We start from the raw sequence: 27,018 nt of genomic DNA, 5'->3' as shown, positions 1-27,018 counted from the left end.
AAAACATGTGGCAAACAAAAGCAAACATCAATTACAGACCGGGTCTTAACAGATGGATGGTAACAACCTACAAAATTAGCATGCACCATGAAAAGCAGTACCATTTTTATTTTGGTATTTCAGTCATTATTCATGGTGCAAGGCTAACAGGATGTGGTTATGATGATGCCTGGGTTCTCAGCTTTCTTCATACCATGACCCACAACCAGTCAGCCTCAGATATGTCCCCAAATCATCTGCACTGGTTCCCACAGTGCTTCAAAGGAGGCCTGTGGTAATTCATAAGAGATGCTGTGGGAATTGGTGCAGTGGTGTATGGGGAGATTCTGCCATCTGAGAAAGTGGTCAAGTGAATTTCAAAGTGGCTGAGTGAATGTGCTTCAGCCAAAGACCAGAGACAGAAAATTAGAGCAGACTTCTGTTTCTCTGACCCCTTGAGGGGAGGCGACCTCGCCAGCCTGAGAACCACTAATGAAGTGTTTGTTAATGGAAGGGCAAAGATAATGATCCAGGAAAAAGGAAAGAGACAGAAATGTCCTGTCTTAACTGTGCTGTTTGATACAGACTCCTCAGCAACACAGTACAACTTCATTTAAGGCTAGATCCTCAGCTCATGTAAATCAGCTTGGTCCTATTGAAGTCAATGGAGCTACACCAATTACACCAGTTAAGGATTGGGCCCCTAGCCTTTGTTAAGAAATTACTATACAATCCTATTTCTATCCCTTTTTAAATCAAACTTACCACCATCTAGGAAACCAAAAGCCTTCAACAATGGAATTTTACAATTGACTTCAATAGAGTCAGGATTTCACTCACTGAGTTTGCTGTATGTACAGCTACATATATAATCTATGATTTTTTTCTTACTGTTCCTCTGTTTCACACTGTTGTGATGGGTATAATCAATGGAGCAAGCCTACAATTTTGATGCTTTGATGACACACTGCTTGTCAAATGGTTGTGCAAAGAGTGCTGGTGAGTAAATCTTCCAGCAATATTAACTGTGGCTGTTTTTGGTGTTCCACTGATATCTTCCCTAGATGTTGCACTGTTTATTTCTGAAGAGAAACCTGGGACTTGAGACAAACCTTCCGCTTGGCAGCTTTCTAGGAAAGGTTATTGAGCCATGGGTGCTGGAAACACTGAGCAGCACTTCTAGAAAAAAAGAAGAATGACATTATTGGAAGAGTTAGTTGAGCTCCATCATTTCACACTTGTGCTTAATATAATAGCAAAACACTGCACCACCAGCCTATTAAACCAGCTTTTTAAACCAGTACAAGCATGCACAGAGAAACCACAGGAGGGACGTCAGAGGAGAGGAAATCTCTGTGAGAGTCCCCACTGGAGATAGGGATTTCCCCAACATAGAAGGGGCAATAGGATTCAGCCATTCATGAAGAGATCCATGCTTCATACAGCTCTACGCTATGCCGGCCTTCTCCCTCCCTCTGTCCCTGGCAGCATGGCTTCACTGCAGCCATATCAACAGTGGCATAACTGACCATGATATTACTCTAGAGGGGCCCCTAAAAGTGCCAGGTGCTTAATTGTGAACTCTCCTCGTATCCCTTTGTATTTACTTTAAAATTTTGTTTTCCATCAGAATGTGTTCGGAACCTCGCAGTGCACCTGGGAATGTTTTTAAGTATTGTAGTAAGCTCATGGCCACCTGAGACGGCGCATTTGTCTCTAGAGCAGCTCAGAAAATTTCCATGCAAATGAAAAAAATTACAAAGAAAATTTTTGTGAATTTCTTCCTTTTTCTGACCAGCTCTGGCATGGGAACTTCAGCAGCAGGGAAAAAACTCAGATCCTCCTGATTTAAAAGCTCTGCCAGCTGAGCTCCAGTAAGAGACCCATGGTTTATTAATGACAGTTCTGATTTTGAGCAGGTCTGATTCTGTCCAGTAGAAGACACCATTGACACCTATACTCAGACAATATGTTACAGTCATTTTATTTACTTTCATTTTTTATGCTGTTTTCTTTGCTCTTTGAATGACTTTTTTTGCTTACACTGCAGATCGATAACCAGCCTAAAGAAAAGCAGAAGAACATAGATATATTGTGCTCCAAATACTGCACAAATTTAGGACTCCATTTAAAATGCTCAAACTTTGGAATCCTAAATGCATGGCAGCCTCACGTACTCTCTTCTGAGGCTTTTCTGTTTTGGGGTATGAAGCCACATGGCTCAGCTTCACCCAATGATGAGACAGCCAACAGCTTTTAACCTCCAAAACCTACTGACTAGTTAAGAGAGCAATAACCCAAAGCTCCTTTAAATCACATGACCCTCTCTCAGCCAAATGGAATGTTTAGAGCAAAGTAAGGGATGTTCCTATTGAGATTAACCCTACGCTGGCCAGCCCCAAAGACACTGAAGTGGGAGTGGGTATGGTCCCCAGAAGGTGTGTCCCCTAGCAGGAATTCCAGGTTCTGTTAGGAAGTGGGAAGGTGTCAAGAGGGAAAGGGCAGGACTGACATTTAACAAGATTTCATGCAGGATACCAACTGAACCTGAAGTGATTTTTAAAGCAAAACCTGCCCATTTTTGTTTGCAAACTGAAAGAATTTGTCTTTTCACAATCAATGTTTAATGCCTTGTTGTAAACTGTCTGTTATTTTGCTAACAAATGATTCGCTCCACAACATACAATAACCACATCATGAGTACTACTTCGCACAGACATGCAAGAGCCAGTGAACACACAGAAACATGACAGCCTTAAAAAATAAACAAAAGCAAACAAATATAGACACATCACAACGACAAGTGATTCAGCAGAAGGGCAGACTCAAGTACAAAAGAAGAAAATCTCAGAACAAATATTGATGCAACAAGAACAAAGCACTGGCACATCTGCAAAGAACAAGAATATTCAAACTTGGGGACCTGATTGTGTAGTCTGCAGTGAAGTTTGTGGTCTGATAACCAAGGATGTTTTAAGGCTGAAGTTGCACTCATTCTCCAGCTAAAGGAAAAATAGAATTCTAGTAAGTGATACGTATAGGACCATAGGATTCAACAGTTATGCCCTCACTAGTGATGTGTGCTCTCCATCCTTTCGACATTGCATGATGCTCAAGTTTGCAAAATGCTTTGTGCTAGATGGCAGCTGAACAATGGCAACTGGAAGTGTTAACTCCTGTGAAAAGGCATTCATGTAATCTCAGGGCACTCTGTGGAATTTAATAATACTCTACATAGGCATAACAAAATCACAATGGCTACAGTAATCATCAAGTATCGCAGTACAAGTAACAGAGCCTTTTTGGTGTTCTGTAATGTGATGACACCAAATGTACATTTCAAAGATATGGAATTATGGGAATTTGAATACCTTTTTTCCTTGATTAGAAGCTTTGAGAGGAAGTCTTTGGCTTCTTCAGAAACATCTTGAAATTCCTCATTTTCTAAGTCCCAGCAACAAGCCAGGATATTGTTGAGAGTCTCATTGTCATCATCACCCAGAAAAGGAGACAATCCACTGAGCCTAAAGTAAATTATATATCATATGTAAAATATAGAATTGTAGAAATAAAGGGCTGGAAGAGAATTCAAGAAGTCATTTAGTCCATCCCCCATTCCCCCACTGTGGTGGGATTAAGTAAACCAAGACCATCCTTGACAGTTGTTTGTCTAACCTGTTCTTAAAAACCACCAATGACAGGGTTTCTACAACCTCTCTGTCTAACTTGTTTCGGTGCTTAACTAGCATTACAGCATAACCCAAATCTTCACTACCAGTGTCTACTTATCTGAATGCCCATAGTTTATGTTAATTTTTCTGTGATTCCTACTCTTGATTTCTGATATTCTTTCTGGGATTGTTTTATTGTTCATATAGTTGTGCTCCTATCCCCTAACAGCAAGTTGTTGTCCAATAAGGCCTGATCTTGAGAGTTACTGAGTATCTCCTAGGTGGTGCTGAGCACTCTCAGAAGTCAATGGAAATGTACGGCACATTGCACTTTGCAATTAGGGTTAGGTCTTGAATCATTCGAACTTTGTTGGGGTTGAATAAAACAAACACCCAAGGAAAAATGATCATGCGCGTTTAAAGGGCAAAATATCACTCTATGATCTGCAAAGCAGTTCTCTTCTCTCAGTTGTGGAACCCTATGCATATTCTGCACTTTAGCATGTGGAATTCCTACTGTTGTCAATGGAACCTGCATGCACAGAATAAGTAATAGAGATATGCAGTATGACAGGAGAGAACTGAAGTCAACAGGAGTTTTCCCCAAATAAAGACTTCAGAAGGGCAAATAAATTTGCCACCCAGATACAGCTTTGGTCAATATTCCAGTTTAATAAGAACCTTCAGACAGTGGACATCAATGACAGCTTGCATGAGACAGAGACAAATTCTACTTACAGCATGTAGGCAATGACTCCTACGCTCCACATGTCCGTGGGAAAGGAGACAAAGTCATAGTTCACAACTTCAGGAGCGAGGAATTCTGGAGTGCCAAAGTTCACTTTAAGTTTTTCTCTAGGTTTATATCTAGGTGATGGAAACAGGGACAGCCAATAAATACCCCATTTAATGTCTAGTACAACAGCTAACATTGATGCTTAGAATGTTTGTAGGATTCAAAAAAGGACTGGACTTTTTATGTGGAAAACAAGAGCAGTCAGAGGTACAACAGTAAGGATTAAAATCAGTTGTTGTAAAGGCTATCAATCTTCATGCTTCAGGGTCTGAGACAATTTCTATGTAACACGGTTAGAAAGAAACTTTTAGGTTTCACACATTCATAGGGTATGTCTACACTGCACACTTCTTTCAGCGGCATGTAGTGTATGCACAAACGCAGTCCCCCACACCCAGTGCGGGAAAGGCTGCAGCAGCAGCAGGAAAAGATTCTCGCAAGGGGCCCCCTGCCAAAGCCTCTCTCATGCCTGCCTCCCCTTTGTCAGACTGACACACTGACTGCCTCCCCTTTCACTGACACACATAGCTACGCACCAGAGTGTGGATGCAGTGCACTTTTCCCTGAAGTGTGCAGCTACATGCCACCAGTAGTGTCTAGTGTAGATGTAGCCAAAAGGGCCATTATGACGATCCAGTCTGACCTTCTGCACATGACAGGCCAGAGAATTCCTACCAATAACTCCTGCATCAAGCCCATGATGAGCATAAATTTCTCTAGAGCTGGAGCTAGAGCATTTCTCTTAGAAAGACATCCAATCTTAATATAGTGTAAGGCCTGAGGCTGTTTTCAGCTAACAAGTTGTAAGTCGAAACTCATGTAAATGGCTAACGAGCATACCTGATCCTCAAGGACAAGGACTAGTGTAAGCACCCGATGGCTCAGGAAGCCAGATGTCCTCTTAGTGATTCTAATTCCAATGAGAACAGCACATTTGCTTTTAGAATTTCTGTCTCATCTGCCACCTGTCTGTAAGGCCCCCCACTTCTTCCTCCACCCTACCCCCACCCAGAGTGTAATCCTAGCATACTTGATGTAAGCAGAGTGATTAAAAGTGTCTCTACATGTATGTAACGACCATTATGACTGTTGTTCTCTCCGGATGGGACAATGTCTGTATTTGTAAGTGAATAGATAAAGAATTTAAAACGTACTATGTAAGCGATAAGAAAGTGTATGTAATTGACCACTGTAACACCATGAAGTTGAAACTTATCAGACTTCCTGGTATCGTGAATAAACCTCTTCAGTATTGTCTGTGCTGCCTGATTCTTGGAGAAAGAATCCTTCGTGCTTTACCATTTGGTGCAGCGAGCAGGGTGTGACTGGGATCCTCGGAGTGCTTCCCATGACCAAGAACAGAGGTGAGTACCTTTTATACTTACCACCTCTGGCGTGCACCTTGGTCTGGGACTCCCTGAGATACCTCTTTGCACCCTTTTTTATTATAAAATGAACCACACGTAAGGCACATAGACAAGAGGACTGAACAGGGATTGTGTTTTGGGGTTGTAGTTTTGGCCACTTTTTCAGGGTGCAAGTATCACTTCGATGAAGGCTGCACTGTCGGGATTTTCAGGGTGCAGGGATCACTTCAGCGAACACTGCACTGCCAGGGTTTCTGGGTTACAGGGATCAAGGCTGCAACGCCAAGTACTGAGCACCAGAGTGTGTTTCAGTAGTGCTGAGTACAAGGTGCTTGGCTGATTCCCTTGAAACACCATTTAAGTGGTTTTTAGCAAGCTGGGTGACAATGTCGTACGAATTGCCCCAGGGTGCTTCAGTGATGCCCTCAACGGGAGGAAAAATCATTGAATTTCTAAAAGAAAAGCATGCAAAGGTTCAGAAATCTATGGTAAAAGATGGATGGACCGGTGTAAGTGTAAAAGACCGTTTGTTGTGGTGGTCCGGTCAGACAAAAGGAAAGCTAGAGAAAGGAGTTGTGATACTTTACTGTGAATATGAAAGAAAGGTAAAAAAGTTAGAGGAACTTCAAAAGGCTTTCACATCGGTGCAGAGCCAAAAGGCAGAGCTGAACCATAAATTAAATGAACTCCAAACGGAGAACAGTGCTTTAAAGGTTAAAATGAAAGAATGTAACTCATCTGCACATCATATTAATGGTATCCTGCAACAGGAGGATCACATCGATTTTTGTTCAGACAATGATAATGAAAATAACCAAAAAGAAATTAATTGGAAACAGCTCACAAAACAAATATAAAAATGGACGGGACAGGGAGGTAACAGAACAGGTCAGCATACCTATAAGTATACTCCTCTCATTACCGAGGAAATGAGGGGCTTATTAAAGGATCTCCCGGATCTAAAGTCCAAAGACCCAAACTTGATATTTTGGAAAAAAATAAATCAAATGGTTACAACATATACGCTACATCCTAGGGATCTCCATATCCTGACTAAAGCTAAATGCCCCGACCTTTCATGGGTCAAGGCCCTTTTAAAATGGCAATTGGGCCTCTGTTAAGTTTAAATCAGAAGTTGATATGACTCATGCTTGCACTGATTTGAAAAAAAAAACAAGCTGTTCAAAATGCCCTGGGCAATGGAGCTGGTACCTGGGGACTGATTGTGGAATGTGTGCAAAGTAAAGATGAGCCTGCTGCCAAGTAGTGTAAGCAAAAGTGGGAAGTGTATTCAAGTAATGCGGGCATTGTAGATCCCAAGAAGACTGACCCTGGAGCAGGGCAGAGCACCTGCCAATCATAGTCGTTGTGAATCCCTGATTAAACTGTTAAAGAATGTTGATGTTAGCCTGTACCTTAAAATTATCTTACAAAGCTAATTGGTTACTTCTCCCCCCCCCCCCCCCCCCCACACACACACACACACACACACACACACCCTGCACTTCTGTTTTTCTGAGATTTTAATAGAAGGAATTTTGAATACACTTTAAATGTTAAAAGTTATGGTTGTGGAAAAGTCAGCCAGACACAGGAAAATATGAAGGTAATTCCTCTTTTGCCTGCGCTCAGCAAGTGAATTTGTAAAAAAAGGAAGAGGTATTTTAAGCAATAATCTGCCACCCCCAAAAGGGGGTAGAAAATGTTCTTTTTGTCTTTCAGAACTTCAAGAAAAGCGGGTGCCAGCAAAACAGCTGACGAACAACACCATGAATTTATTATTGCAACAAAGATTGTGTTTTGTGCTGTTTGTCTTGTTACTAACATTGTGTGGTATATACTACATTAAGCAGAAGAGAATCAATGAGCACTGTAAACAAATATATATATATCGATGTGGACTTAGTCCAAATAGGGTTGGGAAACCTTAAAGCTATATGAAATACGTGGCAATAATTAAACACTATCACATGACTATTACACAAGCAGCAAATGAAAATGGAAAATAGAACTGCCTTGGTTATTGGATGTACTGAAATGCAAATTCTCAGTTTGGCTACACTAAAACATGAAATGTATTGGGTTATATCTGGGAATATTAAGGTACTAGCCCACTTGTTAAGGCAAAAGAAAATATCTTTGTCTGATACATATAAACCATTCCCCTTCGCAGAAACAAGTCTCTTTCTTCTATTGCCACTGCTAAATTTGTGACTCTCACCTGGAATAGCTCTAACCCTTTTCAAGAATTATGTTCCAGGTTTCCTTCCATCTAAGGACAAGTTATCTTGTGGCTTGGTGCCTGCTCATCTCCCATCCAGGTTACCGGTCAACTTCCCCCACCTACCAAACAATAAACTCTCAAGCCTGAGGCCTTAAACGTGATAGGTGACATTATTCATTCTTTACACCAATGAGGCATACTTATTCCCTGTTCTTCCCCCACCAACTCTCCTATCTGGCCAGTTAAAAAAACCTGGTGGCTCCTGGCACCTTACCATCAGCTACCGCACCATTAATCAATATGCAGATAAACTTGCCCCCATTGTAGCTGACCCATCAGTCGCCCTTTTGGGCCTTGATCATTTTTACTGCATCTTCACTGTGTGAGACATTGCAAATGGCTTTTGGAGCCTCCCCGTGCATCCAGGGTCACAACACTGGTTTGCGTTTACCTTTGGCCCCACCCAGTTTAGCTGGACTTATCTGCCCCAAGGACATCATAATTCTCCCACCCTCTTTCACCGGGTTATGGCAAAGGCCCTCTCTTCGGTAGAATGGGCTTCTGCCAATTCTACTTGTTTGCAATATGTTGATGATTTATTGCTTGCTTCCTCCACTGTCTCTGACCACTTACATGCCCTTCAAATGCTGCTCCAGGCCTTAGCCGATGCAGGTTTAAAGGCCAACCCTCGGAAAGCTCAGATAGTTCTACCTATGATTCAATATCTGGGTTGTCTCCCAGGACTCCAAAGCCCTCACTTCAGACCACCGGATCGCAATTGCTGCAGCCCCGCGGCCGGCAACAGTTTGGGAATTACGTAAGTTAATGGGCCTCCTTAACTTTTGTAGACAATATATCCCATCATTTTCCACCTTAGCACAACCCCTCAACGACCTTCTTAAAGGGGCCTTAGCCTCCTGGGACCCCATCTCTTGGTCACCAGAGCATGACCACTGCTTAACGCAGCTTAAAACAGACCTCCTTTCGGCTCCAGCAGTTGGATTCCCCCGTCCGTCAGTATCATTCGTGCTCTGGACCCATGTACAGGATGGCCATGCTATTGCTGTACTCACTCACAACCACGGCGACAGGCGCTGCCCTGTGGCCTACTATTCCACCCGCCTTGATCCAGTAACTCTGGCTTTTAACCACCGTCTTCAAGTTGTAGAGGCAGCCTCCTGGGCCATTACTGTTTCCTCACCTTTGGTTTCTGGAGCCCCCTTACAATTTTTGTGCCTCATGCAGTTCACAAAATCTTGGACAGGGGCTGCTTCTCAAAGGTCACATCAGCAGCGATGGTCCAAGTGGGAATGCACCCTTCTAAGCCCCCACATTACAATTGCACATTCTAACCTTCTTAATCCTGCTACCTTAATGCCAACAACAGGGGAACCTCATCAGTGCCCTCTTTCTGAGGACACCATTATACAGGACTGACTTGTGTCTGAACAACCACTATCCTCTTCTGATCTTGTTTTGTTTGTTGACGGATCTCGGTACCATGTCGCCGGTCAACCTTGTTCCGGCTGGGCAGTTTCCGACCTGTCAGGTACATGCCTCCGCCTTGTCGCCTTCCTGTTTGGCTCAAATAGCCGAATTAATGGCACTAAAACAGGCCTAACACAGGCCAGGCTGTTACCATTTACACAGACAGACGCTATGCATTTGGGGTAATTCATGACCATCTTGATTCTTGGACTAATAGGGGTTACCTCACTTCATTTGGTACCCCTCTTAAAAGCTGGCTGGGGTTAAGATCAAGGCACATACCAGAAACAGTGACCCCCTTTCTCTTGCAAATGCAGCTGTAGACGAGGCTGCTAAAAAGGCTGCAACAATTCCACAGGAAAATCTCCAAGTGGCAGCCACCCCAAACTCCTGATGGTATTCTCCATTTGGGATCCGATAAGACACTTCTACATCATGTAATTATGGTTTCTGTTAAAGTTAAATATGATTTGTCTCAGTTTGCTGTACCATTACAAAATGTATGTTTCGACCACCCTAATTCTTTACAATGGCTACAAGAACAGTTAAAGTTACCAGTGCACCAATATACTGTCCACACCCACGCAGTAAAAAGACAAAAGTGAGGCGTCCTAGATGACATTGGAAGAATATGTGGAAGCTCAAATTCCATGATAAACTCGCTTAATGCCAGTGCGGATAGATCTTACAATGCCTAGGTTAAAAGCCAGACTACCCAGACCCTAAAATACACCAATGCTGGCTTATTATACTCTTTCCCTGCAATTGATGCAGCCATGGATGGATTCTATACAGCAATTAAAAAATCCTCCGATATCATAATCAATATGACTATATCCCAACCTAAGGGACGTGCTTGTGATATGTTAGCTCATGATTTGTTCAATATGTTAAAAGAAAATATGTTAAATATATGCCTTGGTTTTCCTCCCCTCCCACACCCTCTCTTCTTTTGCCCTTGCAAACTTGGCAAATATATCTGCTCAGTTAATTGTTGCCTCTCCCCTACCGTGAGACCTCTTCCACCCTCTCTTTTGATTTTCTTCTTACATACCCTTTTGTTATCCCCACCTGTTTTTCCTTCCTCTTTTTATTTTAAATCTATCGGTTATGTGTCTAACAACACTGTCTATCAAATAGGACTTTCTGGCTTTATGTCTCCCTCCCCCAGTGGCGGCATGCTCATAACAACTTCGGACTGTTGTACAGAAACTGCTGACTATATTATTTGCTCTTGTTCTACCCTCCGCCCTTTGAATACTCCTTCTTCTGGGGTTGTTACTATCCTTCCTCTCCTGGATGCTGAGACTGCTGTTCAAGTGTCTGCCACGCAGTGCTGTTTTATCACTACTGCATCACATTACAACTACGGACCACTACAGCATCCAGTCAACTCCTCCATGTGTCTACAGATTACAGACTCCTTCACTCTGGGTGACATTCATTTGCCCGGCCGCATCTTCACTGGAATGACAACACTTCCTTGGTGGTATGGCAATCCCAAATAGCAAAGGAGCTGCTGGCTAAAGTGATCCTTGCTGCTGCCTCTGTGTCTGCCACCATTCATAAGAACACTGCTAAAGGCCGTGTGAAGGCCCAGCTCTCCACCCAGATTGTAACCTACTTGGAAGATTCAACTTCTGGCCCGTCCTACAGCCTCATCACCTGGTGGACTGTCCTGCAAATAGCTGCTGCTGCTGCTCCTTTTTTTGTCCTGTTTTCATCTGTGTGTATGTGCTGTTACTTTTAAGCACATGATTAACAACTTTACTATGCTCTCTACTCTTACCTCCACCCCGTTTTCCTCCCCCCTCCATAACACCTCCTCCGTATAATCCTAAAGTAGATCATGAATATCAAAGTATCTAAATAATTGATCATATCTCACTTATGATTTCGATTTGTCAAACAGGAGGGAACTGTAAGGTTTGTTTTCAGCTAACAAGTTGTAAGTCGAAACTCATGTAAATGGCTAACGAGCATACCTGATCCTCAAGGACAATGGCTAGTGTAAGCAAGATGTCCTCTTAGTGATTCTAATTCCAATGAGAACAGCACATTTGCTTTTAGAATTTCTGTCTCATCTGCCACCTATCTGTAAGGACTCCCCTTCTTCCTCCACTCTATCCCCCACCCCAAGTGTAACTCTAGCATCCTTGATGTAAGCAGAGTGATTAAAAGTGTTTCTGCATGTATGTAACGACCATTATCACTGTTGTTCTCTCCAGATGGGACGATGTCTGTATTTGTAAGTGAACAGATAATTTAAAACGTACTATGTAAGTGATAAGAAAGTGTATATAATTGACCACTGTAACACCATGAAGTTGAAACTGATTTATCAGACCTCCCGGTATCGTGAATAAACCTCTTCAGTATTGTTTGTGCTGCCTGATTCTTGGAGAAAGAATCCTTCGTGCTGTACAATTAGGACTTGAGGTTATTCCATAACTGCGTACTGCAGGCTTCTTGCACCTTTCTTTGAAGCAGCTAGTACTGGGGACAACTCTGGAGACAGTACGCTGGACTAGATGGACCATTGGTCTCGTCTTTTCTGGCCAACCCTCTTTAGACATACCAACAGAAAACAGGTTTTAAACTAACATTTTTTTTACTCTGTGCTCTTGTGTGAATATACCTTACAGCTATCAAGTGTTTAATTTAAGAATGCTCCTCACTAAAAGAGCCACCAAATCCTTGTTCCAAAGGCAGTAGGTAACTATTATGCATCAACTTCATCCTGGCAGAGGCATAACACTCTTGACATTGTTTCTGAATTCATGTGTTATGATTAGTATGATTACACGTACATACCTTCTTGCCAATCCAAAATCAATAATTTTTATTTGATTAGCAGTTCGATTCACGCACAGGATATTCTCAGGCTGTCAGAAGGAAAGAGAACACGCTTTTAAGAGAAATGACAAAGACAAACTGGGTTTTTAGTGAACTGTAGCAGAATCAAAACTAAAAACACTGCAAAGCATAAAATAAATATCTCAGCGCTTTCATCTTTGGGCAGGTTTCACTTTGGGGGTATTTCCTCCTGCAATCATGTGGCAGCTGAGGTTTCGGATACTGTGCCAGTACTGCTTTTTCTTCTGCTGGGCATCTCAGTTTGATATATAATGCAGCAATTCAGAGAAAGGATCCATTAGTGGGAGGGGGAAGGAGCTTCCAAACGGGGCTCCAGGATGTTGGCATTGTGATTTTACAGCCCTTAATGAGCTGACATTGGACCTTTTTAAAAATGATTTTATGGTGCTTTGAAGTTTATCTTCGTGCCCTAGACTTCTGAGGTCACTGTGTTCTGGCAGCAATGGCCTGATGATACATTATGCTAGTCAAATCAGCTTTATACTCTTCTCAGACATTTAGAGGTGGGATTCATAGGGTAAATCCTTCTGGATTTTCATGGGGCCAAATTGTGCTCTCTGTTCTACTTGCATAAATCCATCAGCATCAATAGAATCACTCCAGATCTACACCTGATGAACTGAGAGCAGAATCCAGCTCATTGTCTTTGAAGTATAAATGTCGACAATGCAGCCTTATGTTCATTGGCAGCCGTTTTATAGCTACCCTGGTCTTGCTGCAGACGGTGTCCTCTTTGAAATAAAACAGCCCTAACCACTTAAGACATTAGTTATCCATTTTCACTGTTACTAATTCATTTTGCATTTCAGATTTTTTTAAAAACGTATTTCTCATGATGGAATTGCTGTGTCCCAGACACTGGCCCTGATGAGTCTCATTAATTCTTCCAATTTAACACCTTCCTATCACAGATTCACTTGTCATGGACAGTAATTTATGAGCAAAGAGCAGGGGATAGAATTACCATTGATAGGCATTATGTGCCTGGAAGAATTTCCATTGAGCACTTTCAGGATGTAAGCATGCCTCCTTTTTCTGCATTTTGAGTCACACCAAAACTGTGACAACTCCAAAAAATTAACGTCAAATAAGGGTGCAGATTTCTTGACTGCAGGTTTCTAGGCTATGAATATTTACAAAGAAAAAGGGACTTGCTCTGGAATTGCAACAGACTTACACAAGGGTCTGTGAGATCCAAACAGGTGCTCGGTCACCTACCTATACAATTTTTAAGAACATTGCTGATACAGGATGTTAACTTCCAGTTCTTTAAGCACATTACCAATCAAGAAAAACAAACTTCCAAACATTTTGTTTCCTTTTTCTTTGTTGTGAAGCTAGCAGATCATTTGTAAGTTTTATAGCTAGTCATACATCTAAGGGCATTTATGCCTCTCTCCTCTCTTATTCCCAGGTCACAAGCATAATTTTTTCGGGCCCAGTACAAACTTGTAACAAGGGTCCCCTCCCACACACATACACATGGGGATTGCAGCCTGGGCTGGGCCCCCCGGGCCTCTGGGCCCTGGTAAAGTGTACCCTTTCCCACCCATGTGGGGGCCCTGTTATTCCTGCTCTCAAATAGAAATAACTGACAAGTTTATTATTCAGCAAAAGACTTGGCCTTGGAGAGGGATAAAGATCTGCTGCAAATGTGTGTCCTCACTAGATATACAAGTACTGATGTTTTGTACTTGACAATTAACCCATTACAATTAACCGGTCTCTGCACATATGCTGGTAGATCAAAATTTGCAGCATCTGCTTTTCTTTTCTTTTTTTTAAATACACACACTAGTAGGGGCTTGTTTTAAACTGACCAAAGGCAATATACTACCAGTGCTTTTTAATTTAATGTATTTTTTCCCTCATTTAAAAAAAAAGTTGTAACTAAACACACTTTTCTTTGTTGCTATTCATGCCCAGGAGAGGCGGTGCAGTCAAGACATTAGAGTAGGACACTAGGGCTTGGTCTACACTTACTCTGCGATTTGGCAGCAGTCAATGGGAGTTACGCAAAGTACGCAAAGAACTTGCGTAACTCCCGTCGACTGCTGTGGTTCTCTTCTGCGTGCCGTCTTCACTGCACTGTGCCACTTGCGGGGGTGGATTAATAGCGTCTACTTCTGGATCGACTGAACGGGTCTTCACTGACCACTCAGTCAATCCAGATAAGTCGAACTGATTGTGGTGACTTTGCCGCCATCAGTGTAGACATAGCCTGGGTTTTCATTGTCTCTTGACTTGTCTTATGACCTAGGGAAAGCCACTTAGGCAAACACTTTGTGTTTCATTTTCCTCATTGGTAAAATGGGGATAATGATTTTTACCTTTGTCAAGGGACATTGTGAGGCTGAATTAATTCATGTTTGCATAATGCCTTGAGATCCATGGATGAAAGAGCACACAGAAGTGCAAAATATTGTAGTCAGTGGCTGACTTGCTGTAAAATCATCCTCAGAAAGCTCAAGCCACAGGGCTTGATGAGATCTTCTCCAGATTCGGATCTCATTTACAGTGGTAAAATTCAAAATGGCTTAATAGAAATCAATGTGGTAAAAATAAAGGTAGATCATAATGAGGCCCTAGATTGTCTATGTCATGGGAACCTACAGAGCCTTAGGAGCCCTCATTTAGGGAAATTAACTTCTCTGGTAGAGGCCGAGTTGTTATTACATAAAGCATACATCTTGTTCTATACCTTCAGGTCTAAATGAAGAATATACATCTGATGCATGTATCGAATCCCTTCACAAATCTGTTTTATGAAAAAGATGGTATCCATCTCTGTCAAACTGTAGTTTTCATCAATAATTCGGTCAAATAGTTCTCCTCCATCCACACTGCAGAGAGAAAAATTCATGCCTTGAGGTTAGTGCTGAAGGTGTACTGGTGACTGGTCCAAAACACCATTTTCCTGAGAATCTTTCACAGCTGAGCACAGTGAGAGGGACTCAATGTGTGAAGTTTGTATACTGATCTGAATGTCCTTAGCATTCCCAGGGTGATTGGTTCCTCCTGCAAACAAGTCCAGATCCATCCCTACCTGAACTTCTGCAATGTTTGAGGGTGCCTGAATCCAGTCTACCAGCTTGGATCCAACTATATGAGATGAGTCCAAGTCTAAAAGTTTGGACTTGAGCCCAATTCTCTGCTGTGTTAACATGGTTTTGTGACAATGAAATCACACCAGCTTAAAGCTGCAATAATGCAATGGAGAATCAGGCTCTTGGATCTAGCTCCAAACCTCTCCAGATTTTGGCTGGACTGGAATCCAAGGTTCCAGTCGGGCCCATCTCAACTGACAAGGGAGATTTTTTTAAATTTCTTACAGAATTCTAAAACACCCTCAATTTCACACTAGATATTTATGCAGAATTTTAGCATTTCCTATTTCTGAAGTATGCAGGCCAAATTCAGAAGCAAGTCAAAGGCTTTGTCTACACTATGATGGTTAGGAGTGTGAAAGAAACCAATCTCCCGCCCCCAACTGACATGGCTCTGCCAGCAAAACCCCCAGAGTAGATGCGACTATGCCAACAGAAGAGTGCTTTTATCAGCATAGCTACTGTTGTTGTGGGAGCTGGTGTAGCTATGCAGGAAGGAAAACTCTTTTAGCCAGTTTATGCTGTGTCTCACTAAAGGGGCTCTGCTGGCATAGCTATGCCGGTGAAGGCTCTGTAATGTAGACAAGCCCTAAGTGTAAGAAAGCTCAGAAGAGTGCAAGTCAATATTACTTGCACCTTTTACCAACCCCCTGCACGTGCATGATACACCAGTTTTGGCTTCCTCTAGAGTCTAGACAATCTCCACCAGATTCTACAGTGCTGTACAGCTGCTTTGTGCTTCACCACCACTGTATTCTGGCCCTCAAGACAATTTAACCATTCCCAGGAGGATCAGCTCAATATAAGGGTAATCCTCAGTGGCATACAGCCAGCATGAATTCCTTGCTCTCTGACACGGCTGTGCATTACCCTCATATAACTGGAGATTTACCCCGCCTGTTTTCAGGGATGGCAGACAATACCACCTAATGAAAATTACAGAGAACTACATCCTGTCGCTCTCTCATCTAAAGCACTCTCTGTGTGGTGTGTGAATGATGGTGTAATGAGTAGGAGTGCCTTAAATCATGAGAATGTTGAACTAGGTTCATGAATGACTACTCAGGAAAACACTTTCTTTAAATCTGATTTCCTGTGACTTGAACTTTTTCAGATGCTTTTTTTCACCCCTGAGAAGCTTCAGGAGAAATGGACACAGAATGCTACAATCTCAGGAAAAGGGGGAAGAGCAAAAAGGGAAGGAGAGAGGCATACATACTATTCCAAGACCAGAACAATGTCATTTTTGGATTCAAAGGCATCATACAGCTGAATAAGGTTCACGTGGTTCAATTGGTTCATGACATTGATTTCATTCTTGACTTCTTCCTGCGAAAAGAGTAAAGAATATTATACTTGAGTCTTTCATAGCAGATAGCTAACAAACTGGGATAGGGTCACTGCTTGAATAGGGGTGGGGGATGGGCAAATTACATCATACCCACATTTTCACCTGTGCCCACCCAGCATTCTTCTTTGATGGATGTTGTGGTGGCAGGAATATACATAGATTTTTAAGGTGACAAGGGCCCATTAGATCATTTGGTCTGATCTACAGTATAGCACAGGCCATACATGGTGATGTGACATTCAGTGATAATGATAAGCAGTGAGGAGAGAGAGCTCTTGGTCTTGGTGGCAATAAGTTGGACTGATGGGGAAAAGGAAATGGAGAAAGGCAGGCTCTACTAATGACACAGGTGCCACGCAATATTGCCTGCTTGATTTTCCTCATTAATGCAAGTGTTTGAATGGCCCTGAGGTTTGCAGAATGCCCAGACAAATCCCTCTCCATTCTTGCCCCTTGATGACTGGAGCCCAGAATATCCTTGCTACCAAATCCAACAAAACGAAATCCGCTAAACGCAGCAGAGCTTGCTGTGCACTCCAGAGGAAACATGCTAAGTCAAAAGCTGACAAACATTTTTACAGTTTAAGAAAATGTAAATAAAATTGACAAAGGAGAAAAAAAGTGGAAGAAATGAAAAGACGTGAGAAAAGTTTGAAAAGTTTGCAAAGTGAAAAGTAAAAAGATGAAAAAATTGAAAAGGAGGTTGATGAGCTGGTTGCAATCCTGGAAAGGAAGGGAAAAGAATCTACAAACCAGCAATTACCCAACTGGTCATGTGGTACTGATGGCTTGGGGGGCCATACAGCCTATGCCTACCTTTTCTTTAGCACCTCTGGCTTTTATAATTTTTGCTGCTAACTTGAGACCTGTTGCTTTTTCTTCACATTTGTGCACCTGACCAAATCGCCCTCTAGGGGAAAAAAAAAAAAAAAAAAAGAAAACACCCCCTCACCATATGGTGTTGACAATGCGACCGGAATCTATCATGGGAGTCTGGATTTTAGACACTTCAGATTATTCTCTATCCTGCATAGGCAAATCCTGATGCATATACCATGCTGCATTTGAGACTTTAGATTGCTATCCTATTGCACAAATAATGCCTATTACCATACATTTAGGTACATCAAAATCACACTCAGTTTTGATTGCTATTATTCTAGGCATAATTTGATTCTATAATATTCATTGGTTAATCAGGGGCCAGTTTTTGATCCACTTAGTCACATGAGTAATCCCTGTAAAGCCGATGGGTCTATTTGAGGTGTGAGTAAGAGCATCACAAACTTGCCCTAAATACACTATAACCAATCAGTTTAATACATTCTCAGTTTTTTTCCTTTTGAAAATTCTTGTAACAAAATGCGAAATATGCTCCTGTTACATCATCTTCAGATACTTTCTCTCATTGGAAGGCAACATATATGGGCCGAATAAGCTACTTCGTAAGTTTCGCACCTGCTTTTCTAAAAGAATACAGTGAATAGTCACAAACAGTGCATTATCACTATGGTAAGCTGTAGTGATCTGGACCATTGCTGGAGGACACTATAGCACTTTTTTAATGTAACTACAAAACAGCAATCAAAACTATGGAGCCTACTAAGCTGTCATTAGTGCACTATAATAGCTATACTTTTGATTCCACAAAATGTCATAAAACCAAAACATTTTGCAAAATTTCACAACTGCGTCCTTTCCCTCCCACCCTGTCACCTCCTTCCAAGAAAAATGGAATGAGGGCTGGGTCTTGTAGTTCTGGGACTAAAGGAAATAACAGTAATTTTAAAAACTTCTTACCCACAAGGAGTCAGAGGGGTCAAGAGTCCTACCTGAACTGTAACAGTGGTGCCTAGTCCCTGGTGTCCTGGTTTTCTACAGTGTTCTTGGCAAGTGGGAATGCCTATGGAATGCCTAGGATAAAGCTCTGTAGTGGAATGCACTACAATTCCTATTGCAGCCTCAGCAAGTTGTTTACATACTCAATATAAACCAAAGCATGAAGCCACCAAAACCTCCACAAAAAACCACAAAAATAGCAGCCTGCTGATTTTAGTCCATCTCCAATTTACAATCAGACAGCACTTTTGTGAACTATGATTTAGCAAGGCATGTTGCTGCCATTCAGTTGTAACATAATCCTCCATTACCAGGCTATTTGCTGTATTTTTCTGGTGGCTCAAGAGAGCTCATTTTTGTGTTGACAGCGTTAGCTTCACTTACCCTCCCAGAACTTCATTCCTGTTGACAGAATAAAAACTGTTGATCACTGCTTTTTTTGCTGAGACAATCCGGTGATCAAATGGCGCGGAAGGAGCCAGGCTATCATCTACAAAAACAAAACAGGGAGCTGGCATGTTAGTACCAATGTACATATTTCAGTACATATTTATTATTTACATTATATCCTGGTTTCCTAATAAATAAAATGATCTAAGGATTTGATGAACAGGCGGCAAGTTTTACTCACAGGGGCTTCTCTGTAGGACGTAGGAACAAATCTTGTTCCCTGAGCACAGCCAGAGGAAATATGATGTTTGTAGGGGAGTTATACCAGGGGTGAGAAGAAAGTGAGCCCACTTTTACTGCTATGGCTCAGAGTATTCCATAGATGATGCTGCAGTTCCTACATTTTGGCCAGTGGATCCTTGTAGAACTGGACCCAGTGACAATCCTTGTGTTCCACTCTGAAATCATTCTTCCACTAGCCCGCCGCAAAGGCCACGGTGGAGATGTGCAGTCCACATGTTGCACCTTCCTACAGTGGTTCTGCTGTATTTGGGGTCTCCGTCCTATGCCCTTTCATGCCTTGGAGAATTTCCCCTTTAGTGAGGCATCATTCATTCTGCTAAAGTACTGCCAAATTCTGCACCAACTATATTTGTGCCACCCCACTGAAGACGCCACCCACCGAGGTGGCATCAAGAATGAATGTGTCAGCACATTGGGAGTGCAAGTCAGGTGAGGGCAGACAGCTGGCCAGCATTACTTTATATCCACAATGGGGCATGACCAAGTGGACTGGGGACATCCCCATGTTTTCTCTCACACACATACTAGTGCCCAGAGGTTATTGGTGGGGGAATACCTGCTGCAACTTTTTAAAGGGGTGGTAAGAGCCATTGTTCTGTGTGCTCTCCTCTAGCCCACCTACGCGATTTGCCTGCCTCTGCCATACACAATGCAGAATGTCTCTAGCATCTGTCACTTCAGTGGTACAGCTTTTCATTATCCCTAGCATGGCTATTGTGCAGAAAGGCCAGATTTAGGGTTATCTACATTAGGGAGTTTGCACTGACATAGCTACACAGATTCAAACCCACCCAGTAGCATCTAGAGGTTCCAACAGTACCGTGCTAAGCACAGTACATACACATAATAAGTTCCTGCCCTGAAGAGCTTACAGTCTAACAAGAGAAAGCATACGGAAGGATGAAAGGTGATACAGAGGCATAAAGGTGAAATCACTTGCTGTAGGTCACGCAGCAGAGCTAGGAATAAACCCACGTCACCTGAGTTACATTCCAGTGCATTAGCCACTGGACCACGCAGCTTGACTGGTGCAAAAATCCCTATTGTAGGCAAGCCCCTAACCCCTAATTTGTGTTTAGATTTTTGTGGGGTGGTAAGATTTTCGTTTTATACCACATTGTTTTTCAATTGATTTATGGTCCCAGGAATGACCTTTGGCTGACCATGGGCACAAATACTTCTACCTAGGGTAAGAAGGGCTAGAATGGTAATGTTTCTATATGATCTCTTTGTTTTGGAATGCTGGCTATCTTACGTGTGGAACTTTCTGAGCAATTTTAAAACCACTCATTACTTCAGTGAAAATGATAAAAAAAGAAATCCCATGATAGCATGTAGTTGGCAGGAACCCTCTGGTCATTAAAGTAATACTGGATTTGTCCTTATTCACAGGGCATGTCCATTCTTCCAGGACACCAGCTGTGTACCCAGATTTTTTTAATGTGTTAATAACTTGCATGGCCAGTGAGTTAGTTCATGGTAAAGGAATTGTAGAAAGCATGGGCTCCTGGAATTCTGCCACCTACTTTGGAATCTGCAGGGGTTGAATTGCAGGACTTTAAATACTAAAATGTTATTGAGGATATAAAATGCAAAGAAGTTCTCCTCTTGAGGCAGGATTTGACCCTGAAACGCTGCAAACTTCCAGGGTATAATTTATAACAACATAAGAAAACAGGTTTCCAAAAGAGATTGATAGACGCACAAAACATTACCATTTCTGGACTAAGGAATGATAATTTCATAAATGTTAAGGCCTGAAAGGATCAGTACGATCCTCTAGTCTGACCTGCAATATCAACTGCTTTCCACCACATTTCCCCAAGATACTTTACACTTCCCAATTCTCAGAACAGAATCCTTTAAAAACAAAGGCCAGCTCAGATCCTCAGCTGATGAAAAATATTAACATAGTTCTATTGAAGTAAACGGAGTTATACCGATTGCATGAGCTAGGGATCTGGTCTATGAACAAGTGGTTTTGCTCATAGTTACCATACATATGCCTTTTTTTAGCAAAAGCTATTTCCTACCAATTACAGTCACTGAATCTTCTATAGATGCCTCTGCTTGATTATCACTCTCTGTACCAGTGGAATCAGCTGTCTTTGGTTTGTCTTGTGGAGTATTTGGTTTAATGGCCTCTTTACGTTTACCACGTAATTGATCACCAGCACTCTCTGCGTCTACCCTGCTTTTTTTGTTGTCAACTTTGATTAGACCTTCATCATTCACTCAACGCTTACTGCTGCCACAATGTTCAAGCTGGCATGTCTGCTCAGTGTTCTGGGAGAACGTCCCTGATGGTTTTCTTCCTATGCCTTTTTCACTTCCTTTACACCTGTAAGACAAAGCATTGCATTAAATTGGTATAAACTTAAAGCAGAATGAACTATAAACCTATAGGTGAAAAATTCCAGGAGCACACTGCATTTAAATAACATTTATTTATTTTTCTTTATTGTGCAAAACAATAATGGTAACTAACTAAATTAAGCTTCCCTTTGTAGAATAAAATAATGGGCACATTAATCCTGGCAGCAGCAATTTCCTATTTCTGAAACAACTGCCTGGATTCTGCTGATTTCATATTTGACTATCAACCACATCTTTAAGTAGTGGGAGAACATTAGAAACTTTATTTGTTTATAAAGATCCCTGAGAGCTTGAATCACTTATCTCTGAAGGACTATAAATAATGCAGCACAGAAAGAATTACAGTAAACAAGTTTATCAGTTTAGTTCCCTGGGCAAGTGTCACAGTTTTATGTTACCACTTGTATTATTAAATATTACAGTGCAATTCCAAACCTAATCTAACCTTACTTTGCTCACAAGTTACATGGTGTGGAACATAAACTTGACATAAAAGGGGATGATGCCTCTTAGAGATGACGAATTGTTGAATATCCAGCTGTCCTTTCTTTGTTTCAAACCTTCTTTCTGAGCAAATGGCGAATGCATAGGAGAGTACTGGTTGTACCATGAGTGGCCGCTTGTCAAGTTGGAGTCAGAGCCAGCCTGTTAAACCCATTTTAGTTTGGATATTGGGCTGGATTTATGACACAGCTCCTAAATAAATATTGCTAATATACTTGTTTTGTTCAACACTTGAAATAAATGGCTTTCTGGAATATGGGTCTTTAAGAATAGGCTAATATATGCTTTGGGTTTTATACCTTACCTTTGAAGCAGTGCATTTTGGCCTTGGCTTTCTTGTGGACCTTCATCATCCTCTGCCTCATCTTCATTTTGGGATGCAGTTGCAGATTCTCCTTCCTCTTTTTCACAGTGACCAACATCTTTCTCTTCTTCCTCCTCCTGCCTTTCATCTTCAGGCACTTGCTGCTCACCAGCTCCCTTCACACCTTCCATGGATTCACTTTCCTCCTTTTCATCTTGCTCTGTTATCCTTTGGCTATCATCATCGACAGCATCCTCCGCTCCTTGGCTCTTTCCTGTACTAAAGGGTGTTTGAATACAGCTCTTCTTGTGTGCCTTCTGGCTTTCCAAAGCTAAATCCTCTCCGTTGTCCCTTGGCCCTTGGGATTTGAGAGAACTCCTTTGAACCAAAAAAGCACTTGCCTTTTCAGTATTTTCCTTATTGAGCATATGAATCGTTTCTTTGTGAGAGTAGGACTGGTTTTTCTGGGTGGCTCCCTCTGGAAACAATTAGAGAATACCAAGCATATTAACAATGGATTTACATAATTACCATGATTTCAATTACTTTAGAGTTGCTACCTGCTTTTCTCCTCTGCTTTTCTAAGCAATAGTAATGGTCATGAGCTTTCAAGCAAAGTAAAATACAAATTTTCAAACTCATTATATAAAGCACCTACAGATTCTTGGCCTTCAGATGTAGCCCTTTCAGACATTTTTCTTACTTAAACTCACAGTGAAGGAAGTATGCGACCATGTACAAAGACAAGGCAACATATAAATGCACTGAATATAACAGAGTAAATGAAGTATAAATGTTTAGGTGCCAATTGGGCAACTCTTACTCATGTTGGTGAGCACGTGCTCACACGATTAGCCACAATGATTTCAGCAGGACTACTCATCTGAGTAAATGTTTACCTACATGAGTAAGTAATTGGGCCCTTAAATATTAGACACTGAGCAAAGTTAAAGCTCTAACCTGTGGAATCAGGTGGTTTCTTCTTTTTTTCAGAATTTGTTCCCTTCGCACTTAAACATGACTTCTCCTTTTCCTTCTCATCCCCGATGGCCTGTGGGAATGCAAGCCATACATTAGTCACTGTGCACAGCTTTCACACTGCACTGTTATTTGCAAAACTACATTCTCTCTTTTGGACAAAACCAAACATTTTGCACAAATTAATTCCAAATCCACCTTTAAGTGTTATTGAGAGTACTCATGATGGTTCTCCGTTTTAGCTGCCATCCACCTGATTCTGCTTGTACCAATGTAATCAGGAATAATGGAGTAACACTAGTGTAAAACTAGCATAGAAAAGATCAGAATTAAGCCTCATGAACTGACAAATAATCCACAAGAAAATAGTTTACCACTTTTTCAAAATTAGATTGGTTAGTGTAAAACAAAGTTAGGGATATTTATTGTGCTGGTAAAATATTCAGTAACAGTTTTACTGATAGATTTTAAATAGATTTGTGCTGTTAATCAACATCTGGTAACTTCTGTTGGTGAGACAGTCAGGCTTCCAAGCCACACACAGCTCTTCTTCAGGTCTTCTCCAGCTGACCCGAAGAAGAGCTCTGTGGGGCTCGAAAGCTTGTCTCTCTCACTAACAAAAGTTGATTCACCCCCTAGTCTCTCTAATATCCTGGGACTAACACAGCTATCACTACACAGCACACAACATCTTCTAACAGCCTTTTAAATAATTTATTGCAAACTGATAAGACAGTTACCAGGAATCAGAGCATATAAAACCGTAATCTTAGCTTTGTAGCCTACTGTGTCTATATTCTATAATGTTATACTGACATCTAGAGGACCTTTGTCCTGAACAGACTTCCCATAAAACTTAGCTATTATTGTTACATTTACAGTTATGTAGTAATTGATCTATGGAATTTGTTCATTGTCTTTTTCTTTAATCCTAATGTACTAGTAAAATGGTAACATTACAATCTGTAGCATAAATGATTCATCAATACTCCGTTTCTCTTCACCACTGCACTAATCTCTTCACAGTAAAATGAAATATACATACTGTTAATCAGAGAAATGGGTTGCAGGGTGTAAAAAATTAGATACTTCCAAGTAATTTTCAGAAGGAGTTCTTCCGAACTGGGTGTTACTCTGACTCTCTTTGAATCATCAACTAAAACAGCATGAAACCTATTTCTGCTGAGTGTACTGGACCTGGCACCTAAACTTGCTTGCCTTACTCATGCCAATAGTCCTACTGTTTACTCATGGGAGTAAAATGAGCATGATTTGATGCCAGAATTATATACACTCTCTGGTAGCTTTTTTTTTTTTTTTTTTTAAAAGAACCATCCAGACAACAGGAACCAAATGAAAACTACATGTACACTCTAAAGCTACTGTATCCAAAGCATACTGAACTCTACAGGAAACAAAGAGAAATAAAAAAAAATAAAAAGAAATTGTATGAAAGGAATTGGAAATGGTGAGATACACATTTAGCATCAACAGCTAGCAAGACTATTAAAAAAAATCCTAATCCACAACGGACAGGGAATCTATGCTATAGCACTATAAGAACTGTTACCAACAACTTTTTTGAATATAGTTGTTCCTAGCAGGATTCAAGCAATAACATGAAGATGGCTTCAGTATGAACACATAACTCCCCTCAAAACACAAGCTGGAGACTTGTGTCAATTAAGATGCTTCATGAACATAAATCTAAGAATGCTCCATGAACCTAAATTCTGAACTGATCACAAAGAATTGGTCATTGCTTGCTTTGTTTTTCCGCTCTGCAGTGAAAAGTAATAAAAGAGGTAGGGCAAAACCTTAGACCAAGAACTTAATGCAGTTACTAATGCACTCTGATTCCTGTAAGTATCCGTCCTCACGATGTTGATAAGGACATTGACTATCGTTAAATATAGTCAGCTGAGCAAATAATCATGCAAGTGGACTCCAAAGATTTTTATACATGGGGCCAAATTTAATTTTTCATCCAAAAATAATTGCAGGAATACAGTGTTTTCTCACTAATTATTCTTGCAGTCTGCAGGTGTGAAAAATGGAAACCAGCTTTTGAAAATCTACCCGGTAGAGATTTGGATGATGCAGAGTATTCTGCAAGTGCCTGAGAGTTCAATAAATCACTACAGTATTTATTCAAACATAATTTTTGAATTCCTATATTTTAGCAGGGGTAGTGCAATCTCTTTATCGTGAAAGTTCAACTAATGTAGAATTATTACTTTTTACATACCTGCACTCAAAAACAAAACAATGTAAAACTTTAGAACCTACAAGTCGAAGCACGATGGGGCATTCGAATGTTTAGCATATCTGATACATAAATATCTTTCAATGCCAGCTACAACAGTGCCAAGCAAGAATGCCTGTTCTCACTTTCAGGTGACATTGTAAATAAGAAGCAGGCAGCATTATCTCCCGTAAATGTAAACAAACTTGTTTGTCTTAGTGATTGGCTGTATAAGAAGTAGGACTGAGTGGATTTGTCTGAGGTGAACTGAAAAATATTATTTCTTTTGTTTATCTTTTTTACAGTGCAAATATTTGTAATAAAAATAATAATATAAAGTGAGCACTGTATGCTTTGTATTCTGTGTTGTAATTTAAATCAATATATTTGAAAATGTGGAAAAACACCCAAAATATTTATAATAAATTTAAATTGGTATTCTATTATTGTTTAACAGTGCAATTAAAATTAAATTAATCACAATTTTTTTTAAATCTAGTTAATTTGTTTTGCGTTAATCTCATGCATTAACTGTGATTAATTGACAGCTATAGTAAATATTAAAGGTTATATTTTGTGTGCCTAAAAAATATGCACAAGCAAAAAGGTGTGTGAACCAACACAAGATGTTGTTAAGAAGTCAGAGAAATATTTTCCAGGCAAAAATTGTGCTTCCCACACTCAATAAGTTCAGACTCCATGTAACACAGACAGAGTAACAGCATAGGTGATGGCAGCAAAATAACACGAAATGCTCACGACTCTTTATAAACCTACAGTATGGCTTGATGCATAGAATTATTTTCAGAAACTATTCAGAGTTGCATTAAAAACTATATGATGAAAAACATCTTAGTAATTAGGCATTAAGCAATCATAAAAGATATATTTTAAAAGCAATTTCAGATTCAGTCAGAAATTAATGTAATACTTTTTTATGAACATCTGACTCCTTTTTAATGATCTGTGCAGTACTTAAATTCTTTCTTTATACTGCAACAAGGCTAACTTTGGAATGTTTTCCTATCTAACTTTCAATTTTTTTTATTCACCTAATAAAACCCTTTGATTTTCTTCCCACTGCAGGCAACCTTATAATGAATGGCTTCATGAAGCTGCCCTAAGGTTTTAGTTAGATCGCCTTTATGACTCCTTCACATTTCTTCTGATGCCAAAATGTACTATTTCATTGCTTCGGTTCAATCTCAACAGGTTGCAA

At 40.8% G+C, this 27,018-nt stretch overlaps 1 protein-coding gene across 1 annotated transcript in view; it reads right to left on the bottom strand.

Annotated features, from left to right (window-relative positions):
* Window positions 1-902: 902 nt before the first annotated feature.
* Window positions 903-27,018, bottom strand: part of MYLK4 (myosin light chain kinase family member 4) — an 85,765-nt gene continuing 59,649 nt past the window's right edge. Inside the window, exons 4-15 of the mRNA XM_067562590.1 lie at window positions 23,537-23,627; window positions 22,577-23,054; window positions 21,639-21,733; window positions 19,084-19,189; window positions 17,677-17,770; window positions 16,729-16,838; window positions 15,104-15,245; window positions 12,340-12,410; window positions 4,389-4,517; window positions 3,351-3,503; window positions 2,903-2,981; window positions 903-1,158 (exon numbers count right to left, since the gene is read on the bottom strand). Coding sequence (XP_067418691.1) covers window positions 1,120-1,158; window positions 2,903-2,981; window positions 3,351-3,503; window positions 4,389-4,517; window positions 12,340-12,410; window positions 15,104-15,245; window positions 16,729-16,838; window positions 17,677-17,770; window positions 19,084-19,189; window positions 21,639-21,733; window positions 22,577-23,054; window positions 23,537-23,627 — 1,587 coding nt within the window. The 3' untranslated portion in view covers window positions 903-1,119. The remainder of the gene's footprint in view (window positions 1,159-2,902; window positions 2,982-3,350; window positions 3,504-4,388; window positions 4,518-12,339; window positions 12,411-15,103; window positions 15,246-16,728; window positions 16,839-17,676; window positions 17,771-19,083; window positions 19,190-21,638; window positions 21,734-22,576; window positions 23,055-23,536; window positions 23,628-27,018) is intronic.

Source organism: Emydura macquarii, unplaced genomic scaffold (assembly GCF_026122565.2).
Source record: "Emydura macquarii macquarii isolate MOO-44397 ecotype Brisbane River unplaced genomic scaffold, CSIRO-AGI_Emac_v2 contig_2452, whole genome shotgun sequence".
Lineage (NCBI taxonomy): Eukaryota > Metazoa > Chordata > Testudines > Chelidae > Emydura > Emydura macquarii.
Note: the sequence above shows the minus strand (reverse complement) of the source record. Positions and strands in the feature narration are given on the sequence as shown.